Source organism: Lutjanus erythropterus, chromosome 6, assembly GCF_056507025.1.
Source record: "Lutjanus erythropterus isolate fLutEry1 chromosome 6, fLutEry1.hap2, whole genome shotgun sequence".
Taxonomy (NCBI): Eukaryota; Metazoa; Chordata; class Actinopteri; order Lutjaniformes; family Lutjanidae; genus Lutjanus; species Lutjanus erythropterus.
The window spans coordinates 39,870,592-39,897,976 of NC_139322.1; the positions used below are offsets into that span (position 1 = coordinate 39,870,592).

At 38.8% G+C, this 27,385-nt stretch overlaps 2 protein-coding genes and 1 pseudogene across 5 annotated transcripts in view; all 3 read right to left on the reverse strand.

Annotated features, from left to right (window-relative positions):
- Positions 1 to 27,385, reverse strand: part of LOC146325724 (tumor necrosis factor receptor superfamily member 5-like) — a 65,452-nt gene that overhangs the window by 23,223 nt on the left and 14,844 nt on the right. The window lies entirely within an intron of this gene.
- Positions 393 to 11,257, reverse strand: LOC146325726 (tumor necrosis factor receptor superfamily member 14-like). 4 transcript variants are annotated; one of them, XM_084721863.1, is made up of 9 exons: positions 10,936 to 11,257; positions 8,564 to 8,657; positions 7,930 to 8,055; positions 6,774 to 6,929; positions 3,732 to 3,819; positions 3,452 to 3,630; positions 3,309 to 3,340; positions 3,120 to 3,200; positions 393 to 578 (listed from the first exon to the last, which is right to left on the reverse strand). In XM_084721863.1, the coding sequence occupies exons 1-9, from the start codon at positions 11,107 to 11,109 to the stop codon at positions 540 to 542; spliced, it is 969 nt and encodes a 322-aa protein (XP_084577989.1). In that variant the 5' UTR covers positions 11,110 to 11,257; the 3' UTR covers positions 393 to 539. The 4 variants fall into 4 exon arrangements, with proteins under 4 accessions (XP_084577989.1, XP_084577991.1, XP_084577990.1 ...); XM_084721865.1 differs by lacking the exon at positions 393 to 578 and adding an exon at positions 1,895 to 2,752 and having other exon boundaries at positions 10,936 to 11,255; XM_084721864.1 differs by lacking the exon at positions 393 to 578 and having other exon boundaries at positions 2,804 to 3,182; positions 10,936 to 11,251.
- LOC146325727 (tumor necrosis factor receptor superfamily member 5-like) lies at positions 17,660 to 22,687 on the reverse strand (annotated as a pseudogene).

Sequence of the window (27,385 nt, forward strand, 5' to 3'; positions counted from 1 at the left end):
TATAACTGCAATCTTAGCTCTATGCAGCCATTGTATGTTTTCTCACATGCTTTTGTTTACAGCTCCTTAATTTCAGGCTGTCAAGCGATGAGCATAGAGCAACAAACCCACCTGAAGTTTCTGGTCCGGCTGGGGAAAACTTTGTCAGAAGCACTCGGAATACTGCAGCAAGTGTACGGAGATGACACAATGTCATGCTTACGGGTTTTCAAGCGGCACAAGAGGTTCAAACAGAGATGCGAGGATGTGGAAGACGACCACAGGAGTGGAGAGCTTTCAACGAGCAGGAATGAGGCCAGCGTTTAGCACGTGAGGCAGGTCGTTGGCTGACTGTTCGACTGATCGCAAGTGACCTGGGCATGAACTATGACAGCATCTGGAAGATTATCACTGAAGATTTGTGCATGCAGAAGATCTGCGTAAAGATGGTGCTGAAGCTGCTGAACGATGACCAGGAGTGGCGCATGCAGATGTGTCAGGACATCCTCGAGCGTCTCATATTCTTCCAGCTTCTGACGGAGTTTTTCCCAGCCAAAACTTCAGGTTGGCTCGTTGCTCTGTGCCCATCGTTTGACGGCCTGAAATTAAGGAACTGTTAACAAAAGCATATGAAAAAATATACAATGGCTGCAGAGAGCTGAGATTGCAGTTATGTACTCCTCAACATTACGTCACACGCTGATGCAACCTGCTAATCCCTACTCATAGCTCACACAGCACACTAAGTCCTGTTACTTTTCTGACACACCTCGTCTGTGGAATACGTGGCACAATTCCAACGTGACCAAAATAATTATATCTATAGCAGATGGGAAGAGTCTTTGCTCCTCGATGGTGCATTCAAGTTTTACAGATGTCACTAATGAGCTTTCCAAGCATTGTATCTATTTTTCCCTTTTAGCTTAAAAAACATTTTAAAAAAATGTCCCCAGAAAATAAAACTTCCCAATGCTCAGGCCTGATAGGCCACTGGACTTGCAATACAACGAGGGAAATCCTGCAGCAGTTTTAGGAATTTTGCTGTTTTTCCCACAGTCAGAAACTAATAAATAAAATGTACTTGTTGTGGTCTGAAATGATGTAACAACAGTTTTTTTGGTGCTGCACTCATTTTAAAGGGAAACAACCTGATCAGAAATGTTGCAGTTCTTCTGATAACTTTCCGGTAAATACACACATACAATACATAAAACTAGGGATGCACGATATATCGGCATTTTTTAACACATCGGCATCGGTCCGATGAGTAAAACTGGACCGATATTATCAACCGATGTTTATATCCATCTAGTTGCTATTTGCATATGTGTTGTCGGGAGGTGGAGAGGGAGGGGGAGGGATATTTGGCCATGCTGTATTTGTTTGGGCATGTGACAGTGTCAGTGACAAAGGCACAGGATTGATTCCATTTTGAAAATAAAGGAAAGGCCAAAACGCACTAAAGGTGTCTGACTCTCGCGATTTGAAACGCACCCATTGTTCTAAATGGCAGAACACGCACTGAAAGCATCTTGACGCGCGTCAAACTGACTTGACGCTCGCTTGTTTCGATTTTGGAGCGTCAAATGAGGACCAGGGCTTTTTATATATAATATATATACATATACATATATATATATATATATGTATATATATATATATATATATATATATATATATATATATATGTATATATATATATATATATATATATATATATATATATATATATATATATATATATATATACATATATATATATATATATATGTATATATATATGTATATACACATATACATATACATACATACATACATACATACATACATATATACATATACATATATATATGTATGTATATGTATATGTATATATATGTATATATATAAATATAAACATATCGATATCGGTAAATATTGGTTATATCGGCTATAACAGCAATATTAATATATCTGTATCGGTCAGAATTTTCAGATCGGTGCATCCCTACATAAAACCATACAAAAAACAAAACACAGCTTTACAAAAAGATAGAATAAGTATTTTTACATGTGAAAAATATGTATAATGCATAATCTCATGTACTGCTGTTTTTAATTAGTTAGCTGACCAACAGTAAAATGTGATTTTAAGTAATTTACATTAAAAAGTTGAAATGTTTCATCAAATCAAAACACTGTCTAATTAAACTCTTGGGAACTTGGAATACTCAACATGTGGTCCCACATGCTGCCTCTGTCCTGTACCTCTTTGTCTGTTTGTCCCATCATGTGTCAGTTGAGGACACATTATATCTGCCATCTTTTATAGCTTTATATTCTGGTTTATGACAGTTTTAAGTCTGTCTGAAGTCCAGGAGCCTCTGCTACAAAGCACATCCAACATAAACCAGCTATCTTTAAGTGATCTAACAAAAGCAGTCAAGGATAAACTCACATGAAGCTGGTTATCACCTCTGAGTCAAACCAGGGTTTCTCAATTTAGACATGAGCGTGTTCACATAAACAGGGCGGAGCTTGCACCATCTGACCAATCAGAGCATGGAGCTCCATGGAGCATGAAGCACACCGGCATATTTTACAAATGAAGACCAGCAGTTCTGTAGAGGATGTGTTCACTTTGTCAGGCAGAGCAGAACAGGGGAGCATAATTTCTGTACACTGCATAGACAATGTCCCAGTATCCAATATGATGATAACTGGATTCTAGAGAACATTTACACTGCAGTATCCGAAAGAACTGTCTTCATGTTTACACCTGAAGTACAGTGTCCTGAGGAGAGAAGAACAATCAGTTTAAAGAGAAACATTTTGTACATCTGTAAAGAGTAAATGGACAGTATTTCTACAGTACTTTTGTAGTCCACTGACAGCTCATAGTGTTTTACAATACATGCTAACTGATGACAGAGGCTGCCATGCAAGGTGTCAAGCTGCTCATCAGATCATTAGGACTTCAGTGTCTTGCTAAAGGACACTTTGACACTCTCTCTGAAGGACCCAGGGAACAAAACAAGAACCTTCTGATTACTAGATGACTGCTGTGACTCTTGAGCCATTCTGTCCCATCAGACATCACAGTGTAGAGTCTGACAGTCCTGTTAATCAACATTACAATGAAGAATACACTGCTGTCTTACCTGCTGCTGTGGTAGACATTCCACTGCATCTGATGGTTTGTCTTTTCCTCCACTCTGATGAGTCTTTTTTTTCATACTTTGCTGAATGAATGACATAATTTCATTAATTAGAGGAAGAATCAGTCCTACTTATTATTGTATGTACAGTGAAACAGGCATAGTAACAACCCTAGAGAAAATAACACATACCTGTTCTGGATCGTCTACATTTCTGTTTCTTCCTGTAATAAAACATAACCAGTGAAATACATTATAATCAATAACTTAATGATGTGACTGGAAATATTATCAAAAATATAATAGTGTTTTTATTGTCTGAATGCAAACTGTACCTTTTGGTGACCATTTTTTCTTCCACATAAATACAGCTGCTATGATGAATAAAAAAAGCACAAACACAACAACAACAATGCTGATCACAAGTTCTGTCTTGTCTGAACTTTGTTCTCCACATTCAACATCAGTTGAAACAGTTCCTGGTTTGATCAGCTGAAGATTCAGTGATTCACATCTGGAATGACAGAGGAACATTTTTTACAGGAACATCTGTAGGACACCATGAATTCACTGCTGCTGTAAGAATTCATGTGTCTGATGTGAAGCTTCACTTACTGTGTGTGTGTCTGACAGGATGTAAATGTTCCATCTGAATATGTTCCATCACTGCAGTCAGAACACTCAGTGTCTCTTGATGATGTTCCTGTACAAACACAGATGATTATTATCTAGTTCAGCATAGACATGTCACACCCATATATGTCATCAGACATGTTACTGAAGAAGCTACACTCTTTTAATGTGGACAAAAAAGTTTTCTCTTTTATTGAATCAGTTTCAACTTGTCTGATCTGCTGGTTTGGGAATATTGAGGTCAGGACTAAAACAGATGATATTGATAACCTCTGAAGAACTCTGGGATCCCCACTGGCAGCAACTGTATGACTGAGTGAAAATAAACTGCCTGGCCAAAAAAACAGTCACCAACTGGATTTAACTAAGCAAGATCCTTCTATTGTATAACTACTGCAGTGATTAATATTGTGGAAGAAGATATTTTCTTCTATTTGATCCTTATTTTGTATGTTCTGTTGAGTGAATTTGAGTGTGTCTGTTGAGAGTCAGCCTTTTACATTTATTAGCATACCTCTGTATATGAATCCCTTTGTATTGTGAGGAGAGCCCAGTTGTTCCCTGATATCACACCTTACCTACCCCCAACTGCTCTCCCCTTTTAGTCTGTGTCCCTCTTAATATGAGAACCCATTGCTATTATAATCACAGACTTCCACTTTGGGTTGCTCAGACGCTCTCCCATTGGTTTAGCGCCTAGTTCACATTTAGGAACAAAAGGAAACAAGCTTCCTGAACCTTCTGGTGACATTTGCATTCTAAACCTCCTGTGATTTTCTGCTAACTGTATATAACTTGACAACAACCTGACTCCAGCAGACAGTACCCTATCACCATATTGTGAGGCTGTCTCCACTGCGCAGTGAATAAAGCTTATCCAGAACAAGCCAAGATCTTGGACCTGAAAGAATATTTTTCTTGAACAATATGTTTCATCTTGTAACAAGTTATTGAACTCTAACTGATGCAGTGAGGAGCTTCTCATTTCTTTAACAACCATGTTAGAAGACAAATATCCTGTGGTCATGGAAAAGATGTTCCTCTGTTTCAGAAGAGTGAAATTATTGTCCTGCATCAAGCAAAGACAACAACTGAGGAGATTGATGAAACTACTAAAACTGTGTTAAGAACTGTCTGACACATTATTAAAACCTGGACGGATAGTGATGAACCATCATCTTCAGGGAAGAAATGTGGCCCGAAAAAAATCTTGAATGATTGTGATCAGAGATCACTTCAACATTTGGTGAAATCAAATCATAAAAAATCAACAGTAGAACTCACATCTATGTTTAAAAGTGAAAGTAAGAACATTTCCACACAGTGTGAAGAGAACTCGGGGGATTGGGACTAAACATCTGTGTAACTTTAAGAAAACCACTTATCAGTGAGATAATCAGAAAAAAAGGCTTCAGTTTGTTAGGGAGCATAAAGATTGGACTGTGGATCAATGGAAAAAGGTCATGTGGTCTGATGAGTCCAGATTTACCCTGTTCCAGAGTGATGGGGGCATCAGGGTAAGAAGACAGGTGGATGAAGTGATGTTCCCATCATGCCTAGTGTCTACTGTACAAGCTTGTGGGGGCAGTGTTATGATCTGGGGTTGCTTCAGTTGATCAGGTCGAGGTTCAGAAATGTTATGTGTCCAAAAAATGAGTTCAGCTCACTACCTGAATATAATCAATGATCAGGTTTTTACATCAAGGGATTTTTTCTTCTCTGATGACACGGACATATTCCAAGATGACAGTGTCAGGATTCATGGGGCTCAGATTGTGAAAGAGTGGTTCAGGGAACATGAGACACCACAGAGTCCAGACCTGAACCCCACTGAGAAGCTTTGAGACTTTACACAGTGGTCTGACTCTCCCATCATCAATACAAGATCTTGGTGAATAATTAATGCAACTCTGGACAGAAATAAATGTTGTGACATTGCATAAGCTTATCAAAACGATGCAATGGTGAATGTGTGCCATAATCAAAGCTAAAGGCGGTTCAATGAAATATTCCAGTGTGTGACCTCTTTTTTCTGACCAGGCAATGAATAAAACCAACATCAATTGATGTCAACCTACCCTGCCCTACCACCTGTCTGCATCTTCAATAAACCTCAACTGGTCTGCACTCTTCAGTGTCTCTGAATCTGACATTCAGTCTTGATTAACAAATATTTTACATGGTCCTTTGGGTTAGAGTTGACAGATGCTATGGATTGAACACCTGGCAGATCCAGTAGACATCCTCAACCACAATCTCATTTAAATGACTATAAAACACACTGCACTGGTTATGGTTATGGAACATCCTCGACTGGTGAGCAACATGCAGCTCCAGAGAGTCGAAGAGCATCTATGACTATCCAACATACCAGCCAACCACCTCCTAGCGGTTGAAGCTAGGAAATAGCTGAGATGATAATACTGCTGAGATGGCTCAGATGGCAGTATGTGGTAAAGCATGGAGCATTTGAGAAAGTGATCTACAGGTGAGGCAGATGAACAATTTCAGGGTTTTCCATTCACTGAAGGATGCAGCTATCAATGTCTTTCCCTTTCACTCGGGGGCTTTTTTTTCAGTCTGCTTATCAAAAATGAGAAGGTTAAGCTTCTGCTCCAGCTCTCCTGTTCCAGTCATCCAGGAAAAACATCCAATTTCACAGGCAGTTTTTACTGAATAGAAACTAACATAAAAGCCAGAAAGTAGCACAGTAACTGGGATTTTTCAGTTTGTTTTCCCAACTTGATCTATTCAAATTATGTTTGTGTCTTTCCACTAATCAGCTTCTGTGTTTTTACTCAGTGCAGCTGGTTGATCATCCTAAAGATCACTGACGGCTGTAGGCTGACTGGATGGCTCAACTGATCTGATTTAGTGTTTCCTCTCTGCTATCCAGTGGTCACAAATCACCACTTACTGCTTTAATGTGCAAGCTGTCATCACAGTCACGTTCCCTGACCTTTGGTGTTTGACTTAAAACTTAAACTTAACCTATAATCTTAAAGTCAGCTCAAGAAAACCAACCTGTTTGACTGATGTATTGTCCTGGCTGACAGGGTTTGTGTTTCTGTGCTTCCGCACAGCCGTCCTCTGCATTTTCTGTACAGAAGTATCCCTCCAGTGGTTCACAAATTGCATCTGATTTTGGAGTACATGACGTGTTTAGTTTCAAACCGGAGCCTGTTGAGACACACAGAGATTAAATGTGAACATACTAAAACATATGAGGTCTTTGTTTCTGCATACAGTCTGTAATTTTAATCTTTACAAAATCAGTCAGTGAGCAGTAAACTCATCAAATGAGCATCTGGATCAGCGACAGTTTTCTCAGTTCTTTCACCGCATTAACAGTGGGACTTGCAGTAAGCAGCCTTTCAGTCTTGGCTTACAGCTGAAATACATGGGACAATATCTGCTACACAGACTTTGTGAGATTGTTTGCTAGCTGTGTTTTCTGAAGAGGTTTTTCCACATAGGTCATCCCCTTCACTGTGTGCATATTGATTTTTAGTAAGTGATACTACAAGGACACAGGGTGATTTATTTAGAAATGCAGTTGTTTCTGAGCCTCGTTTACCAGGGTGGAGATATTTGGTGTCCATGACAGGTTCTCTGTGTATAAACAGTTTATCCACCATCTCACAGCCACTCGACTGCAGCCTCCTCAAGCTCATCTTAAGTTAAAAGACACACCTTCAGGTGTGTATGGAAATGAAAGCCCCTGCTGTGCTGAGCTGACGGGCCCAGTTCTACCATGTTTGTGGCCGCAGTTGTTGGTTTACAGTGTGAAGTGGAGGGGGCTGAACACACAGCCGTGGGGGCCTCCAGTGTTTAGAGGTGAGGAGGAGGCAAGACCGCTAGTCTGAACTGTCTGGGGTCTGTTTGTGAGAAAGTCAAATAATGCACCGGGTTATACGGTTAACTGGTACTGACTTAATTAAAGAATGAGTCACCCGAGCTTCTTCACTGTCACATACTTACTATTTAGGGCCAGGTAGACGTGCATAGAGAGAAAATAGATATGAACACCGTGATATTTGTGTGTGAGTCTGTGGTCGGTGTAGCAGCTTCACTTGATAATAATGGATGCACTCTGCTGCAGGCATGTTTCAGCTGATGTGTTGCATTTCAGCCATTAGTCATACATTTCTAGCAATAGGAGATATTAACAGAAATCTACCTTCAAAACAGTTTCTGCAGAGAAAACAGCGTCTTAGTCCATTAGACTTATTCGTGTAGGTTCCCTCAGTGCAGGGCTGACAGGAAGTAGATCGGAACTCTGTGCAATCTGTCTTGATTCGACTGCCTGTCGAAAAAAAGCCAACCATTTACTTTTATTCTGCATAATGTTTCTGGTTAATTAAAACATGTAATATTGACAGGAAAGTGCATGTTGTGACTAGACAAAGGCATGCACTGCTGCCTACCAGTGTCAGTCTTATGACTACCACCAGATAAAGCCAATGTAAAAGACCTAACAAGAAGAAAATGGCATAAAAGATGTAACAAGATGAAAACTATGTAAAAGACATGACAAGAAACAGCTGAATAAAGAATGTGTATTTTTTATCACTTTATCCTTCCATGTATATTTACTTATCTGCCATATTGAATTCTACCATATTAGTGTTTATATCAAGTTTCATATCTGTCAGGACATAATATTTTTTGAGATTATGATAAAATGTTTGTTAAACTAAAAACAATCCCTTCTGTTTTCATTCTTTTCAGGGTTGTTGTAAGTGACAATAATGTAACACAGATAATGTAACTATCAAAGTGAAACAGCCCATCAATATTCATTTGGATCTTACCAGGAGGACACAGAGGACAGCATTCTTTTCCACTCCAGTATTCAGACCGATTACATGTTTGTGTACATCCTCTGAATACATTCAGCACAAGAATCTGTGAAGAAGAAGACAGAGTTTTTTTTTTAAACCTTTGCAGGTGAGTTATAGCATGAAGTCATACAAGATGAGAGTCTGAGGTCACATTTGTGTCATTTGACAGTCACTGAGGACATAAGAGTAAAGTCCTGTCTGGAGAAAAGAGACACAGGACATGTTAACAGGGACACCTCAGCCTCGGGTTAGGTGTTGCTGTGGCTGGGGAATAAATCGTGGCTCAGGTGATCTACCAAACACACATCGTGTCCTCGTCCGTCCTCCTCCATCTGCCAAGCTACCCTGCAACCACAGCTGGGAGGGTCACTTTAAAAATGTATTCTGAGACAGTCACTAATCACCTGTTCAAAAATTATAGTTGGTAACATAATCCAAGTATCACAGTATTAAAGTAATGCCTTGATTACTTTATGTTACCTTGGGATTACCTCAATATGAAATATGGTGACATCGTTGAACATGTATGGAGCACATGTTTGGATCTATTTTTCTTGTTTTCACTATCCATTCTTTTATCAACCATTTTCTCCATGAATCAATTGGTAGTTTGGTCCATAAAATGTCAGAAAATTAAGAAAAATGTTGATCAGTGTTTCCCAAACTCTAAGATGACATCCTCAAATGTCTTGTTTTGAGAGGAGCAAAGAATCCAGAAAATAGAGGTACTACTACTACTAGAGGTCATGATAATGAATTGGCAGCTGTGTTTGCACTGTGCATATTGTTTTTTATTTTAAAACTGTAATCCTACTAATAATCTCCATTTTTACTAAATGTATCTGTAATCTGATTATGTCTTTTTTAATCTGCAACTGTAATGGAATACAGTTACCTTTCTTTGTATTCAGATTACACAATCCTATTACATGTAATGTTACTCCTCAAGCCTGCCTACAACACCAGAAGGAAACCCTGAAGAAACCCTAAGATATCAATATTTCAAATATTATATTTAAATGTGTTATATTTGATTTGGCTATTGTCTTCTAATTCTAATTTCTACCTCATTTTCTGAAAAATTTGCTTCAGAAATTAAAGTGTTACAACAAAATACAGTTATCCAATCAGATTTTTTTGTTGTTGTCTCCAGGCAGAGAAAGGTTAGAGCGGTTCACTCATCAGTTAGGACTTCAACACTGGGACAGAAAGACAGTCTGTGTGTTTGTTAAGAAAGTGACAGGTGAGTTAACCAATTAATCCAAACAATAGTAACAGAGTAAATGGCACTGATCAACTGTTTAATACAAGTTTAAATACAGAAAACTTTAGAAAAAACACGAGTTATTCTGCTGTCATTGTGTGGTGTTTGCTGTCCTTTACTGGGTGTATGATACACAATACAAACACACATCACAAGCTGCCTGCTGCCTGCCATTTATCCCAGCAACATCTTTTTCCATTTTACTACATTTGTGGTGTTTCTGGCTCAGTTTAGGCTGAAATGAAGTCCCAGCTGTAAAAGTCACAGTTCACCACTGTTACAACACTACAACATTTTCCCAAAAATAAGATAATGAACGTTTATTTTTGCACTTCTTGATTTCAAAGCCACTTTGAAATAAGCATAGACGTTGTAGGAGCTATGAATGACTTTCAAGGGATTTTTCTAGGTGTGTTGATTTAAATACTGGTGTTTGTTATTGTTCAGGTTTGCATGATCCTGTTAATGAGGTAATATGAAGGTCTAGTGGATATGGGCGGGGATGTTAAGTTAATATAGGCACCTGCTCACCTCCTTTGTGCGTGTGTGGCTAGAGTGAGAGAGGGTGAGCGGGGTCGCCGTACTTTTTGTTGACCGCTATTTCCTTTGATCACTGTGATCATTTTGATTATGAGTTTGAGCATGGTATCATAAGTTGATAATTCTTTTTCGTTAATGAAAAGTTAAATATATTTTCCGTATCTCAGTGATTTTTTTCCGTTAAGCGCGTCAAACAAAGTGGAAGGCCCGGCCTCAGCCTCTCAGCGACTCTTTGTTCTTTGAAGTCGCTACAGACGTATTTTCACACTTTATTTTTAACACAATCCCCACACCCGGCATCTGACCACTAAAAGGAACTTTCCCATAGTTAACACTTTGTCACCAGTGCTCTATTTGAAAACAGCATCGTCTCAGCTTTTATTCTCATCCAGCCTGCTCTCTACACAAGTTAAAGACAGACAGCTGAAGTGTTGAATGTGAAATGTTTGCAGATGTTTGTCAGAGAGAATCAGAGGGAAAAAAGCTTTACAAAGAAATAAATAAAAATACAGTTTTGCTATACAACAAGTTACTTTACCAGCATTGATGCAGCTGTCACAGGTTTTCTTCTGAACATGACTGTATTTGTCTGGATCACAGTTTTCACAGGCTGAAGGGTGATCTCACTGAGATCTGAAGGTCTGAAGTAAAATGTTAACTCCATGCGAGGACAACATCTGGAAACTAGAAGAAAACAGATAGATGTAGACATTACACTGACGGCTGAACAAACTGTTGTCAGCTTTCTGTCCTAACACAACGTCTCACATGTCATATAAATGATGAACCTGGTTCACACAGATAGATACGTGTTGCTGGAACTTTTGTTTTTCACTTTCAACATGATACAGAATGACTGCTGTGCTCAAAGTTCACAGAAAGTTTATCTGGCATGTGACCAGGAAATCATGGTCATAGTCCATCATAAATGATAATATTAATAAAATCAAGCTAAGGTGGGAGGAGAGGAGGTTCTCAGAGGAACCTCAGACTTGTATCCTACCAGTCTGTTAGTCTAACCCTCACTGTGAATCTGTCACTCACTGCTGCAGATTAAACCAGGAGTCAAAAGGTCTCCAGCCTTTAAACGGCTTACAAAAAATCATCCTCTTCTTAAATCTCCTTGTCATCTTTCTACTGTCTGAGTTTTTCACTGTTCCACCAAAAAGACATTTCTCCTTCAAACTTGTTTACATTACAAAACCTGCACATTGGACAAAAGGTCAAATTCCCCAACATCACAAAAAACAAAACAAATATCTCAGAAAAGCCAATTATTAAAGTCCAAAATACCCAACCCTTAGTTTGAGAACCACTGAACTAAACTATCAAACAGTGTATAAAATAGAAGTGAGAACAGAAGTGTGTTTTACGAGGATTTAACACACCTTGGTTCAGTAAAAAAAAAGACTTGAATACAGAAGGTGTATTGATTTTCTGTTTCAAAGGGGAAACAGGTGTGAAAGTATTTAATTTCTTAACACTTCGTGAGTTTGTTATGTTTTTGGGAACACATGCAGCAAATGTAACAGTGAATTCACCACATGCACATGTCTCCCAGCTGAGTCTTGAGAGGACAGGAGGAGGTGATGAAGATATCGCCTATCAACAGTTGATGGGCTGGTGGTGGCTGATGGGAAAATTTTAACATATCATCCAACCATATTAATGCATTATGGTGGACATCTAGTGAGAGTTTTCTTATTGCTCATTAGTAGTGCAACACATGGATGTTTTGTATAGCAAGAAGTTTTATGTTCCTGCACCTCACCTTTATGATCAAATAAAGACAACACTTGTCAGAGTTGTTGCCCTGTATGCAACATTAATGTCTTTTCTCAGTCACAGGCCCTCTAACCCAGTGAACTACTTGTGGTGGGTTTCAGTGGTGTTTTCTTTTTTTATATACCTGTGCTACATTTTTTGTGGTCTGTCCATCCATAAACTATATCTCAGAGAAGAAAGCATCCTGATTTTGTTATTCACAGTCTGAAGATGTCCAATAATCATTGACTGTAGTAGTGGATACATTTATATAGTCTTACACCTACAACCAGCCAATTGAGGGCAGCCATAATACTGATGTGGCCCGAGAAGAAATCAAGTTTGACACCCTGTGACCCTGACACACTCCATAACAAACCCCTCTCCTACAGAGAGACAAGGAAGAGAAACCAGTCAGGTCTGAGATGTGAGACCAGAGAAGGACCCCTAATGGAACACAACCACCATCTGCACTGTGCTGACCTCTACACAATTATGCCTTATAACTATCACAGTGTTCTACCTTTGGATATTTTTGCACAGTTTTTGTATAGGAGTCAAAGTATACAGAATGAAATATACACATATTACATTTATTAAAATACATATGTTAACATGTGGAATTCTACAGATCTGAAACTGGATCCTGATCTAGATCACTTTACACTCAAACTGAAATTCAACAGTTTTTGACGAGGAATCAGTTATGCAGTCATAAATAATTTGGTGCTTCTTGTTCCATTATGTATTGTAGTTTGTCTTGTATGGGTGTAACGATTCACTCATGCGTCCGATGCATCAGACTATAATGTATAAATAAAGATATGAGTGCATCAGTTCAGACGGGCCTGCATCAGTAAAAAGCTGAACATGAATCAGAAACAAATCGATGCAGAACTAGCGTATCAATACATCTCATTAGGATCTGCATACGTTAAATTTTGGGATCAGGGAGCTGCCACTGTTAACTTTCCTCCGTTTTCTCTCTCCCGCTGTCTCTGCCTGCACCGCTCTCACTGGACGCCTGCTGCCGCGCTCACAAAAACAAGCGCTCCCTCCTCCCTCTCCTGTGTCTCTTCTTCATTTGCTCAAAACAGATGGCGCTGAAAACAGCGACACAAGTGACATAGTACTGCGTTGCACCACCAAACTTTCATAACACTTAAGTGTAGAAAGATGAGAAATGCTGCTGAAGATCGTTTATGTAAAACATGTCTGACAGCAGAGAACAGAGACACGAGTCTGACCCACAGAGACGTCATGTCACTGTGAGAGCAGGAAACACTTCACTGTTCCTCCACACTGATCAAAACCACAGCACTCTTCATATGAAACAGAGCAGCACATCATCTTACTGCAGAAATACTGATATTTTAAACACTTTTAAACTTTCTCATTTATCTCATCATGTAACTGTGTGTAACGGTTCATATTTCTTGTAAACACAGCCAGAACACTGTGCTTCATATCAACCTGTGACTAATATGAATTAAAAACTAGTCTGGTGTTATTTTAGATAATTCTGTACATTTCAATAATTCTGCAATGACACGTCCATCCCCAACTTCCAAACCTGATCATTGACTTTATGCTGCTGATAAACTCTGTCGCCCCCGTGTGGCAAAAAGGTGTAACAACCACAAATAAAGTCCTGGTCCGCTGGTGAAGCGCAGTTAGAAACAAGCAGCCATCAACAATCAACAATCAAGATCTTCGTATTCACAGCAGATACATTTGCTAGTCGTGTACATCAAGGTGGTAAAAAGGTTTATCGAAATATATGTGTTTAAATGCAATACACTCTTCCTTCTTGTCCTTCGTTTTCACCCTGGACAAAGGAAATAATATACGGGCGGGGACCAACTCGAGAGTTACAGCGGTAATCGATCTCATCAACACACACACACACACACACACACACACACACACACACACACACACACACACACACACACACAAATGGCTTCAACGGTGTTATATGTAGAATTTGTTACCCTATTTAAAGAAACGATCGCATTAAAAGGTGGATCATTACTTACTTGGGTGCGCGCATACGCTCGAGACAGGAGGAACCGACTCCTACTTTCTGTTCTAACATCTTTCAAAATAAAACCATTCCTAATGCACTTTTTTTTTTTTTTTTACTTCTTCTGATTTTTATTTCTATTTCTATCTACTTTTATTTCTGATTCAGGTTTTGCATAATACTATTTATATAGTTTTTTTTTTTATGTAATCACTGTCTACCATTTCTGTATCATAAAGCAAATTGTACACTTGTTCTGAAAAGCTTTATATACAAAGTTTATTATTATTATTATTATTATTATTATTATTATTATTATTATTATTACTACTACTACTACTACGACTACTACCACTATTAGCATTGTTGTTGTGGTGGTGGTTGTTGTGGTGGTGGTATCAGCCATGTCATGTATCTAACAAACACAAAATATAAAGTCAATCAGCTGTCAACACACAAGTTGTAAGAAAAATTAAAACTCCATATTGACTCAGTTAGGTGAAAAAGTAAAAAGCATGAACTGGTCTGTGCCAACTCTTACATATCAATATTTTGTTTACATACTCACTGATGAATAAATTCAGTGAAATTAAAGTTACTTTTCTTTTTCAGCTATACAGCTACAGATGGAATGACAGCATTAAAGTGATGATAAAGAACAGGTCAGGAAGATTTATATGATTTGTGAATTTCAAAATTAAAATAGACACCAAGTCAAACATATTAATCCTCTTATGCCTACATGAACAATCCTGCTTTTATTTTGAAGGTCTGGGAACCGTTACTTATAGATGAAAGTGAAAGTAAGGCAGGTGAATTCTGGTCCTCTTTCAGCTCTGCACTTGAATGTACATGTTTTTTTTAATGACAGTTCATGGAAGAGAGGAGCTTTTCTTCAATATGCAGACACTCTGGTTTATAATCTGAAATACGCTGACATCAAGTTGACTCAGTGTATTTGTAGAGGTTATATAATGTTCTGTATTTGCATTTGCATTTTGCATGCAGAGCTCTGTGACCTTTGCTTTATCCTAAAAGATAACTACTCAACTGTTTTCATTTTAACGGTTCAGTTTTCTGTGTGTATACTTCCTGTGATGTGTAACACTGGTTTACATTGTACTGCAGCTGCCCCTGAATGTCCTGTGGTTGTTGAGGTAGCATTGACTGTGGAGCCACATCTGGGTTGCCAGATGCTGCTCTGTTGAGGTAAAGAATCCTGTAAGTTATTTAGCAAGCTTTGTATAATATGTACAAACTTATTTTATAATCTAGTCTCTTTTTTTTGGTCATTTCCCTGGCTGTGTCTGTGCTTCCTGGTAGCACTCAGGTGCCCCCACCCTCAATCTGTGGCAAGTTGACATTGGCAATTGGTCCTTTATTTGCTTTAATCATGTTGTAATAAACCAATTCATCTTTTTATAACTTCTGTTTAATACATTATATGTGGGGAACCCATGTCACCCTTTACTTTTACCCAGGAATTCTAACCACAGCTGGCGTTGTCCGACATGAGGCCTGTTAGCCTCATTAATTTGCCTCAGTTACACTCATTAACAAAAGCTTAGCAATTAGTGGTAGAAAAAATATATCGTATGTAGCATTTTAAACTATAGAGACTACACATAATAAATTGATTACAAAGCCATTTTTATACTTATTCACCTAATGAAGTTCACCTGGACTTTCTTACACCCTCTGTCTACATTGTGAATGTGTATTATGTATTTTGTTATTTGAATTGAATACATAACTTCATCAGTGCCAAATCTATTTTATTCAGGTAACATTTTTTTGAAAGGCGCCTGATGTGTCACTGCAGCCAGGTGAGTACTTTATTTTCTTTATACTATATTTCTTTGTCTTTAAAGGGGATAACTCATATAACATGTAACACTGTTGAAGCCAGTTGTGTGTGTTGTTATGGTGGGGTTTTTAGAGACTGGCTGATAGCTTACGGGGTCCACATGTTGTGAAGAACACATAGGTAATGTGAAATAAGGTAAAAAAAAATTGTTCTCTTGTTAGTGATTTGCACGAACAAATATACTAAACAAGAATACAAAAGATTTTTGTTGTTTGATGATTCATAATTAATTGATTCATGATTAATTTTTAACAGGTTATATCTTACTTCGTCACTGTAATTCTCCTTCATTCTCCACCTCATTTTACTGTTTACTCACTAACTACTTTAATCTCCTCACCGTGCTTTTCCCCGCAGTTCTTTTCCCTGCCACACACACACACACACACACACCTTCACCCCTGCAGGTCTCTCACAGCTCACACTATGATCTGTTCAGTTTCTTCATTAGCAGGATCCTTCATGAAGTCGCCCCTAAAAACACAACTCGTGTTTTTTCTTCACCTCCAGTTCTCTTTCACAGCAGCAAATAAACCATGTGTGGCCGAGGCTTGACAGATAATAAAACAGAAATAAAATCAAATGGGTCACTGTACATATTTTGGGTGTCTGGGTACATTGTAGTGATTTTAGACAAAAGTTGTTTTTGTTTTTTTCACCTGTGCTCATGTTGAAATATTCAAATGACTGTTGCAGCAGCGAATCTGTTGAGGTTGGGCTGAACTCTAATCAGCTTCTTTCACTGTCAACCCAAAGTTTATAACATGGTCAACCAATGGTGCACATTTGATAAATTTGGTACAGGTAAACTCACCTGCTGACTCTTTATAGTTCTCAAGGCTGACTGGAGAGTTACAGCGAAGCAGCTGAGTGTCTGATGGCTTTGTTTGAGCCACTCTTTGACTTGTGTGGTATTTTGAAAAGTGACATCATGTTAGATTTCTGTGTCTAATGTAGAGAAGAGTGTTTAGTGATTTGAAAAACACTGTTTAGTATTTTGCAAAAAGTGTGAGGCTGAGAGTGAGCGGTTGTGCAGATCTGGGCTCAGGTTTTGCTCTTTAAGCCTGGCTTTTTGCACTTGTCTATTTTTTCATGGATACATACTTTGTTTTTCTTCTGCTATAAGATCACTGCCTACCAACCTGCCTGCCTTTTTGTCCCTCTGCCTGCTCTCTGCCAGCCGAACCCCTCCAACCTTGCTTGTTCCCGTGCCGTCACACCATCTAATGTCTGTAGCATGAGTGTCCCGTGAGAACCACGTATCTCTAAAAAAACAGAAAACAACCTTTTTTCAGCTTTTGGATTAAAATGTTCAGTATTTGCCTCTGGGATGTAGTGTAGAAGCATAATGTTGGATAAATTGGAATTAAAGTATAAAATAAGTACAATGCTTGATGTAAATGTACTTGGTTTGCATCACTAACAGGTGTGAATTTATGTTTGTTGATATTTGTTCTCCAGTGCCTTCTGTGCACTTTAAGTTCCTAAGATATTTCATCAGAGGTGCAAAAACATTTTGGTGGGTGATGAAACAAAAAGCCCCCCTTCCTCCTGAACCAAGCTGCCCGAATTTGCAAAGACATCACAGAGACAGTCCTCAGTCAATGAACATTTCAGTGAGACACACTGCTGTCTTACCTTGGATTCTGATGCTCCTTCTCCATTGAGAGAGACCTTTTTGTGAAATATTGATAAATGAGACATCATTTCATTAATTAGAAGAGAAATCATTCATATTTACTACTGTACATGCAGTGAAACAGACTTAGTGATAACAGTTAAGAGATTATAAAACCTAAATGTTCCGTATTATTTGCATTTCCTTCTATATTTGTAATAAAACACCAATGAAAAACACTGTATTTCTTCACTTTGAGACAATATAATACAATCAAAGCTGCTTCAGTTGATATAAGAATCAAAAGCATCACAACAATGATGATCACAAGTTCTGTCTTGTCTGAACTTTGTTCTCCACATTCAGCATCAGTTGAAACAGTTCCTGCTTTGTTCAGCAGAAGATTAATTGTTTCACATCTGGAATGACAGAAGGACATTTTTGACAGGAACAATGTGCAGAACATGATGAAGAATTCATGTGTGTGATGTGAAGCTTCACTTACTGTGTGTGTGTCTGACAGGATGTAAATGTTCCATCTGAATATGTTCCATCACTGCAGTCAGAACACTCAGTGTCTCTTGATGATGTTCCTGTACAAACACACATTATACATGTGATAACATGCACGTCCAAAACTGACACTGGAGGAGTGTCTACAGTGTCACTGGTTGAAGCGTATGTCCAATGACATTGTTGTATTTAATGTGTTTGAAGTGAGAATATGTTACATGGGTAAAGTCCTACCAGAAACACTTCATCACAGCTGGTGTCTAAAGCCTTGAAGAAATCACACCATGACAAGTGGTATAAACCAGGGCTGAAGAAAAAAAATGTATCCCTCATTTTGAAACTAAAGTTTGTTCCTTTGTTTTCAGATCAACTGAATCAAACAATCAAGAGAAACAAGGTGGAGAAACTACAGTTTACAGCAGTCCTTGTGCTTTTTGGCTCCAAAACAAAGTACTGAGAATAATGAGACACAAAGAGCTTTAAATCCAGACAAAGTCACACTGTGTTGCTCTGCATTTGTTCATTTGTCAGATTTGTCATTTTCCACTAAGGTTTTAATAATATGGCCACAGACCTACCTGCATCACAGCTTGTGTAGTAATAACACATGACATGAAGGTTCCCTCAGTGCAGAACAGACAGGAAGTAGATCAGAACTCTGTGCAGTCTGTTTTAACTCCACTTCCTGTTGAAAAGAAAACCAACTATTTAATTTCATGACATATAATATTGCTGTTCAATGAAGATATGTAACATTGAGAATAAGGTGACATCCACTGCTGTCTACTACAGTGTCATTCTTATTGCTACCACCAGGTGACGCCAAAGTACGGAAACAAAAATATTGATTCTGGTAAGTTTGATAAGTTTGGTTGACACCAGGTAGTAAAACTAAACAACCTATATGTAACTACCAAAGTTAAATGCCACATCAATATCCACTTGGATCTTACCAGCAGGACACACAGGACAGCATTCAGTCCCTGTCCAATACTGTGATAGATGACATGTTTTCATATGTCCTCTGAGGACATTCATCACTACAATCTGTGAATCACATGAGAGTCAACAAGGCCGTGTTTGTATAATTTGACAGTCACTGGAGTCATAAGAGTGAAGACATTGTATGGAGCAGCATGAGGTGAAATCTCAGCAACATTCCTGTGATGTGTCCTCAAGTCAGGGTTGTTGACAGGTGAGTCTGTTTCTGTTTCCCATATTCACACAACATACACACAAAAGTGTGTGAACTACACTGCAGAGTGTGTTACAGTGAGAAAAGGGCAGACATATTTGCTCTTCTCCTCTGTCTCATCTTCTTCTTCATCTCCCTGTAGGTCTCATGCATTATGGTGCATTCAATTTAAAGTTTAATGTCATAATTTTGACTTGCCAGTTGAAAATTTGAAGTTTGCTGTCTGCTGTAGTGTAAAACATTCTCAGATTGTTGTAAATTGTTGTTAATAACTGAAGATAAAAGTAATCCTGGCCATTCAATATTCAGTGAGAGAGGATCATAAAAAATCAAAATAACAAATGATCTTTTCAGCATTGTTGCAGCTGTCAGAGGTTTTCTTCAAAACATCATTTTATTCAAAAAACACAAAAAACAGATCCATGTAGAGCACGGGTGTCAAACTCAAACACAGAAAGGGCCAAAATTTAAAACACAGTCTAAGTCACGGGCCAAACAGGATTAACGTTTATTAAACTGTCTAAAACTGACTATGTTTTATTCAGAAATATGAATTTGAACAGCCACACTGCAACAACATTTTCCTCAATAAAATAAATAAGATTTAAAATATTTTTTTTCTTCAACAATAACAAAGGAAAACGAGAATATTTCAGCTCAGAATATTTAAGCTCACATATCCAGGTGGGGGTTACATTTGAAAATGTTTGCTTTTTGTCTGCACACAAGATATCACACACTTTAATCATGCAAACCCTCAATGGCACTGCATTATATGTTCATATAATAATATTACAAACCCATCAGTCCATCAGGTACAGATGAACATATTGACCTGCTCAATTTAATATTAAGGCCAAAACACACTGAGATCTTCAATAGAAAAGTCAACTGTAGCTTCTCTGGTTCACTGCAGGCTTCAGATTTAAAATGTAACACCACAGAACCAGCAGTATTTTAGGAAAAGGTTAAACTGCACACTGACACACACTGAGGAGATGAAGAGGAGAGACAGAGTCTGGACTCTTCATCATGACTTACAATAATGCAGCAATTAAGTATTTAAAAGTACACAAATCAGACTTGGAGTAAAAAAAAATCGCGCACCACAGAAGTGTACATTAATATTATGATTCATGATCATAAAAAGTTTTTATATCAAGTGGACACATCTGTTCATATTCTCTCTCTCTTTCTCTCTCTCTCTCCCTCTCTCTCTCTCTCCCTCCCTCTCTCTCTCTCTCTCTCTCTCTCTCTCTCTCTCTCTCTCTCCCCTCTCTCTCTCTCTCTCTCTCTCTCTCTCTCTCTCTCTCTCTCTCTCTCTCTCTCTCTCTCTCTCTCTCTCTCTCTGCTGTGGGTCAGTCTTATTTTTATTTTTACCTGGTTTCAGGTGGAGCTGCAGCTCATCTCCTCCTCTTATACTTGTGTTTCTTTGCACTGAGTCAGTTGTCTAAACAGACAAGCCTGTTTACATTGTTGTTTGACAGAAGCTCACGTCTTCGTGACTGCGAGCTGATTTATTTCTCAAGTTGCGCGGCAGCTGACGCAGTGCATTGTGGGACTTGTAGTACGAGTGGTGGGAGTGCTATTTACCGACGGGCCATTCATAATAGACACGTGAAATTAGCTCGCGGGCCGTATATAATTGAATCTTGAGTTTGACACATGTGATGTAGAGATTACACTGACTGCAGAGCAAACTGTTGTCAGTTTTCTGCAGTGAACAGACAGTCTGGTACATGATGTGGAAACCTGTAAAACAATCTGGCCATTGTGTTTTTATTGACTGTGACAATAAATGGATTTTACTGCTGTGCTTAAAGTTCACATAGAGTGAATCTGGCCTGTGACCAAGAAATCACAGTTTACTGATAATGTTGATGAATCAGTTTAATATGTCATGAAGGAGCAAAGGTGAGAGGAGAGGAGGCTCTCAGTGGATCCACAGGTCTATCTGACAAATCTATTAACCCTTACCTTACTTAGTAACACAAACCTTTTTGGCTGATGACCCCTTACAAAAAACAGCATGTAGCTGCTTCTTGTCACATTTCACCAAGAGACATTTCTGTACAACGGCCAAAGAGGTCAAATTACCCAACGTCTCACAAAAAGCACAAGAGCAAAGTCCAATATATATAAATATGTGTAGCAGAAGTAACTAAACCTCAAGCAAAGTTCTGTTTACACATTAAAACATCAGTATTAACAATCTAATAATGATAGAGGGACTTTTTCATGCAGATCCAGAACTTTTTATTCAGAATACTTTTGTACTTTTACTCAAACCTGCAGTAACTGATTTTTTTTTTTTTTGGGTACTTGGGTCAGTCGAAACAAGTTGACAACACAACACTGACACAACATCACATTTAAAGTTGTGGTGAACGTGATAAGCAACACATCCAGACGTTCCAGACTGACATTAGTATTCATGTTGTGTTTGTGTCCATCTGATGATTTATTGTCTTTTAGCTCTGTCTCTGGTCTCTGCCTGTGGGACATATCTGTCTCTTTAGCTGCTGTGTTTGATTCAAAGACTCTACAGTTCACCAGCTAGTCTCTAACTGTTAACTAAACAACAAGCTGAGGCTGGATATAAAGTTGAATTATTAACTCACTGTGAGCTCTGATTATTTTACACTGCTGTGTTGGTACTTTTACTGAAGAAAAGGATCTGAGTACTTCAAGAGGTACTGCACACTTAGTTTTTTGAGCTGTAAACTAAACTATATCACTGTACTGTTGTGAAACACATCAGTGTTTTTGTTCACACTGACATTTATTAATAAACTGACAAAAATCATGATTTGATGAGTTGAAAATGGCTCTGTTGTTGTCTTACTGCTCCTGGGAGAAGTTTGTTGACTGATATGTTGAACTGTCTCAAATACAGGACTTCAGCAGCTGGTTTCACAGAGATGTTTTAGACTGGTCTATAGTGTTAGACTAGACTAGACTGCTAGACTAGCAGTGTTGGGAAAGTTCACTTTCTACATAGTTCAAAGTTTAGTTCACAAATTTTAAAATTAACTAGTTCAGTTCATAGTTCATAATTCAAAATTTTGAACTAAGTTCACAGTTCCAAAAATGAACTAGTTCATAGTTCTTTTTTATTAATATGTTGCTGCGAGCTATTATTTTTCAAAATTATTGCCACAGCCCATATAGAACCACAGACAGCAATTATTTTATCAGTTTTAACACTGAAACTATGCATCAAATGTCATCTTCGTATCCAATTTTGAATCCTTATCCAACCAGGATTTACGTTGGCATTGAAGGGACAGCATTTGTTGCCGTCCATTCATTCCACACTAGTAGCAGCTGCAGCTTTCACCCCTACCGTATATTGTCAAAAACATGAGGAAAAACTTGCTGCTTTGAATGGTCTTTCTTAATGGGGAATTATAAAAAATACTGCTACTATACGCAGTTAATGGGACTTGGGTCGAGGATCTGTCTTGACTCTCCATTGGAGTGTCTTTTGATTTTTTTTATTTGCTTGCACATACCTTGAAAGGCTTGAGTTCAATGTGCCGTTTCAGGTTTGCTGTTGATGTAACTGATGTGCAGAGTTGCTTTTTGAAACCCGGTGGGCGAAGTTTGCACAAACATGTAAGATTTTTCCCAGTGCAATCCTCAGCGACCTTCTCATAAAACTCTTTTCAATTATCATATGAAGTCTGAGGTAGTGCTGCTGCTACATGTTGCTGTTGTTGTCGCCTCCATGCTGCTTTGTGTTTTGATGATGCATGCGGCCGTGCGACACTGTGGTGGCTGGTGTTGCCAGATTGGGTGTTTTTTCCGTTACTTATTAAGGCCTGTTTACGGTGTGTTTTAGCCGGGATTTCGCCTGGAAGGCTCTATGGAAATCTGGCACCCTATTGAACAAAGTTAAATTGAATGAGCATGTCGTTCACAGACATCAGAATGAACGCGTTCACAGTAACGTTCATCGGGCAGAAATACTGTACGTTCAGTTCATGTTCGCCCAAAATATGAACGAGTTCATGAACTATCGTTCAGTGAACGTGTTCAGGCACAACACTGTAGACTAGTATGTCATATTCTAGGCTTCTGTAAGTGCTGCCATTGTTGTGTGACATCAGAGAATGACTTCTTCATAAAGTCAGAGGAGGTGATGGATTTACCCAAAGTTCACAAGTAGAAGCTCTACATCATGAGTTCTGAGTTCTCTTGAACACTTAGTTTGAAGGAGGGATTTAACACCGTTCAGTGTTGCCAGTTTGGTTTTCTATCCCCCAAAATCCTCAAAATCAACCCAAATTGATAAAAATAAACAACAATTCAAGTCATACATCATACAACGCAAAAAATATTTTCTATATTTTCTATTTCTATTTATTTTACATTTTTCTCTTCTTTTATTTTAAACCTGCTTTGACTAATTGCTAAAGTAGAAACTAAGAGGTTGACCTCAGGTGAGTGACTGCAGTGCAGAGGAAAGAGAAAACTTCACAATCAGAACCAGAAATACTTTATTAGTACAAACACAAACAGTTTGTTATCAGGAGGAGGAGTTACACTTTCCCTGTGTGAACTACAGTTCATTCTGTATGTTTAGCATGTTCAGAGGTTTTCAAAGTTTCAGGAGAGGCTCAGTGTTTGGAAGTGAACCAATGTTACATTAGTTATTACATGAGTTATCAGAAGGAGATCACAGAAGAGTGTAACTGTGTTCGATTTGGTCTCAGAGATACAGTACAGAGTTTCCCTCAGCAAGGTTTTGTTGTGTCTTCATTACTTCTTTAGCATGTGTGCTTGGAGAGTCTTCATCATCTAGGTTATGGGGTTTGTTTCTTTTCATCCATGTTTCTGTAATCATTTTTTCTCCAGTCCACAGGTGATTGGACTTTGAGTTTCACCAGAGCCCTGTTAGTCAGCTTTACCTGCTTCCACCTCTCACGACGGGGACGTAGGGTTGGGTTTCGAGAGGCCCCAAGGCAGAGCGAGGCAGGGCCCTAAAGTTTCTGTGTTATCATAATCACAGGCGGAATCAGGAAGTGAGAAACACTATAACACAGATTTCATAGGGCCCTGCATTAAAGGGATTGTTCACCCTAAAATACCCTCATGCCAAACGAGGGTCAGGTTTATTTTGTTTGTCCACAAAACTCTGCTGGAGTTTCAGCAGTGCTGCAGAATCTCTGAAACAATGGAAGTGAAGGGTAACCAGTTTTCAAATGTAAAAAACTAAAAAAGAAAAAGAAAAGAAATACCTCCACACTGCTCGTCTGGAATCATTCAAGTCTCAATTCTTAAGTCCTGACACACTGTTTGCACACCATCACACCACACACACACAGTTCAGACAGTGTCTACGTGAATGTGACTCCAAGTTAAAGATCTACAGTGAAGATTCAGGCTGAAAACACAGTGTAAACAACATTTTAGTTAGTCAGCTTGCTGTGTCGGGGCTTTAGGAGACTTGGATTACACCAGACGACCAGTATGGAGACATTTCATGTTTTTATTCTGTTGTTTTTGAGTTTGAAAACTGGTCACCATTCACTTTCATTGTTTGGGAGATTCTGGAATGCTGTTTTCCTGTGAGTAGATGATTGCTGAATTTTAATTTTTGGGTGAATTATCCCTTTAGGTCAGTGCTAAAAGCTGCCTGGAAATGTGAAAATATTACTATGTAATGTGTTGTTAAAAATAAGTAATTTATTTAACACAACTATAGTGGAGTTTTACAAAGAATCTGACAATGTACAGTCTTGGAAAGCTGGGTGAGACTTTTAGTCTGGATCACTGGATGTACTCTGTGAGTACAAGTCTGCCATCAGGCGATTTGTTTCAGTCGGCACAGCAGCATCCACTATCTGCCAAGTCTCCGAGAAATGACAACAACATACCAGGTAGCAACCTACACGCTGAAAATAGCAACTTAGCGCCGGGGACACAAATGGTACAGAACTAAATAAACTAACAGCTGTTTCCTTTTCTTTTGCAGTGATGAAGTCATTCTAATACCAGAGTTTGTCACACTGATTCTGTCCCTGCATCCTGGACCTCGTGCTGCCCAAGACGACTGTGATTGGTTTAGAGAAATACCAACAAGGCAGGGCGCTTTTCCAACCTCATAGTGCTGAGGAGACACATCTGAAGACTAAGACTCACAAAATGACCTTTGAAAGTGACAAGCATCATACGTGTGTCAGAAAAGTAACAAGACTTTGTGTGCTGTGTGGGCTATGAGTGCCGTAGGTATTAGCAGGTAGCGTCAGTGTGTTATGTAATATTGGGGAGTCTATAACTGCAATCTTAGCTCTATGCAGCCATTGTATGTTTTCTCACATGCTTTTGTTTACAGCTCCTTAATTTCAGGCTGTCAAGCGATGAGCATAGAGGAACAAACCCACCTGAAGTTTCTGGTCCGGCTGGGGAAAACTTTGTCAGAAGCACTCAGAATACTGCAGCAAGTGTACGGAGATGACACAATGTCATGCTTACGGGTTTTCGAGTGGCACAAGAGGTTCAAAGAGGGATGCGAGGACGTGGAAGATGACCACAGGAGTGGAGAGCTTTCAACGAGCAGGAATGAGGCCAGCGTTTAGCACGTGAGGCAGGTCGTTGGCTGACTGTTCGACTGATCGCAAGTGAGCTGGGCATGAACCACGACAGTGTGTGGAAGATCATCACCGAAGATTTGTGCATGCAGGAGATCTGTGCAAAGATGGTGCTGAAGCTGCTGAACGATGACCAGGAGTGGCGCATGCAGGTGTGTCAGGACATCCTCGAGTGTCTCGTATTCTTCCAGCTTCTGACGGAGTTTTTCCCAGCCAAAACTTCAGGTTGATTCGTTGCTCTGTGCCCATCGTTTGACGGCCTGAAATTAAGGAACTGTTAACAAAAGTTTGTGGAAAAATATACAATGGCTGCAGAGAGCTGAGATTGCAGTTATATACTCCCCAATATTACGTCACACGCTGATGCAACCCGTTAATCCCTACCCCACTCATAGCTCACACAGCACACTAAGTCCTGTTACTTTTCTGACACACCTCGTCTGTGGAATACGTGGCACAGTTCCAACGTGACCAAAATAATTATATCTACAGCAGATGGGAAGAGTCTTTGCTCCTCGATGGTGCATTCAAGTTTTACAGATGTCACTAATGAGCTTTCCAAGCATTTTATCTATTTTTCCCTGTGAGCTTAAAAAACATTTTAAAAAAATGTCCCCAGAAAATAAAATTTCCCAATGCTCAGGCCTGATGGGCCACTGGACTTGCAATACAACGAGGGAAATCCTGCAGCAGTTTTAGGAATTTTGCTGTTTTTCCCAGAGTCAGAAACTAATAAATGCCATTGGACAGAATTTTGTGTACTTGTTGTGGTCTGAAATGATGTAACAACAGTTTTTTTGGTGCTGCACTCATTTTAAAGGGAAACAACCTGATCAGAAATGTTGCAGTTCTTCTGATAACTTTCCAATAAATACACACATACAATACATAAAACTAGGGATGCACGATATATCGGCATTTTTTAACACATCGGCATCGGTCCGATGAGTAAAACTGGACCGATATTATCAACCGATGTTTATATCCATCTAGTTGCTATTTGCATATGTGTTGTCGGGAGGTGGAGAGGGAGGGGGAGGGATATTTGGCCATGCTGTATTTGTTTGGGCATGTGACAGTGTCAGTGACAAAGGCACAGGATTGATTCCATTTTGAAAATAAAGGAAAGGCCAAAACGCACTAAAGGTGTCTGACTCTCGCGATTTGAAACGCACCCATTGTTCTAAATGGCAGAACACGCACTGAAAGCATCTTGACGCGCGTCAAACTGACTTGACGCTCGCTTGTTTCGATTTTGGAGCGTCAAATGAGGACCAGGGCTTTTTATATATAATATATATACATATATATATACATATACATATATATATATATATATATATATATATATATATATATATATATATATACATATATATATATATATATATATATATATATATATATAT

Coding starts and splice junctions, on each gene's coding strand:
- LOC146325726 (XM_084721863.1), bottom strand. CDS start 11,109: ATGTCTACATCTATCTGTTTTCTTCTAGTTTCCAGATGTTGTCCTCGC. Junction 8,658..10,935: donor TGACAGCTGCATCAATGCTG/GTAAAGTAACTT, acceptor TCTTCTTCACAG/ATTCTTGTGCTGAATGTATT. Junction 6,930..7,929: donor CTGCAGAAACTGTTTTGAAG/GTAGATTTCTGT, acceptor GTGTCTCAACAG/GCTCCGGTTTGAAACTAAAC.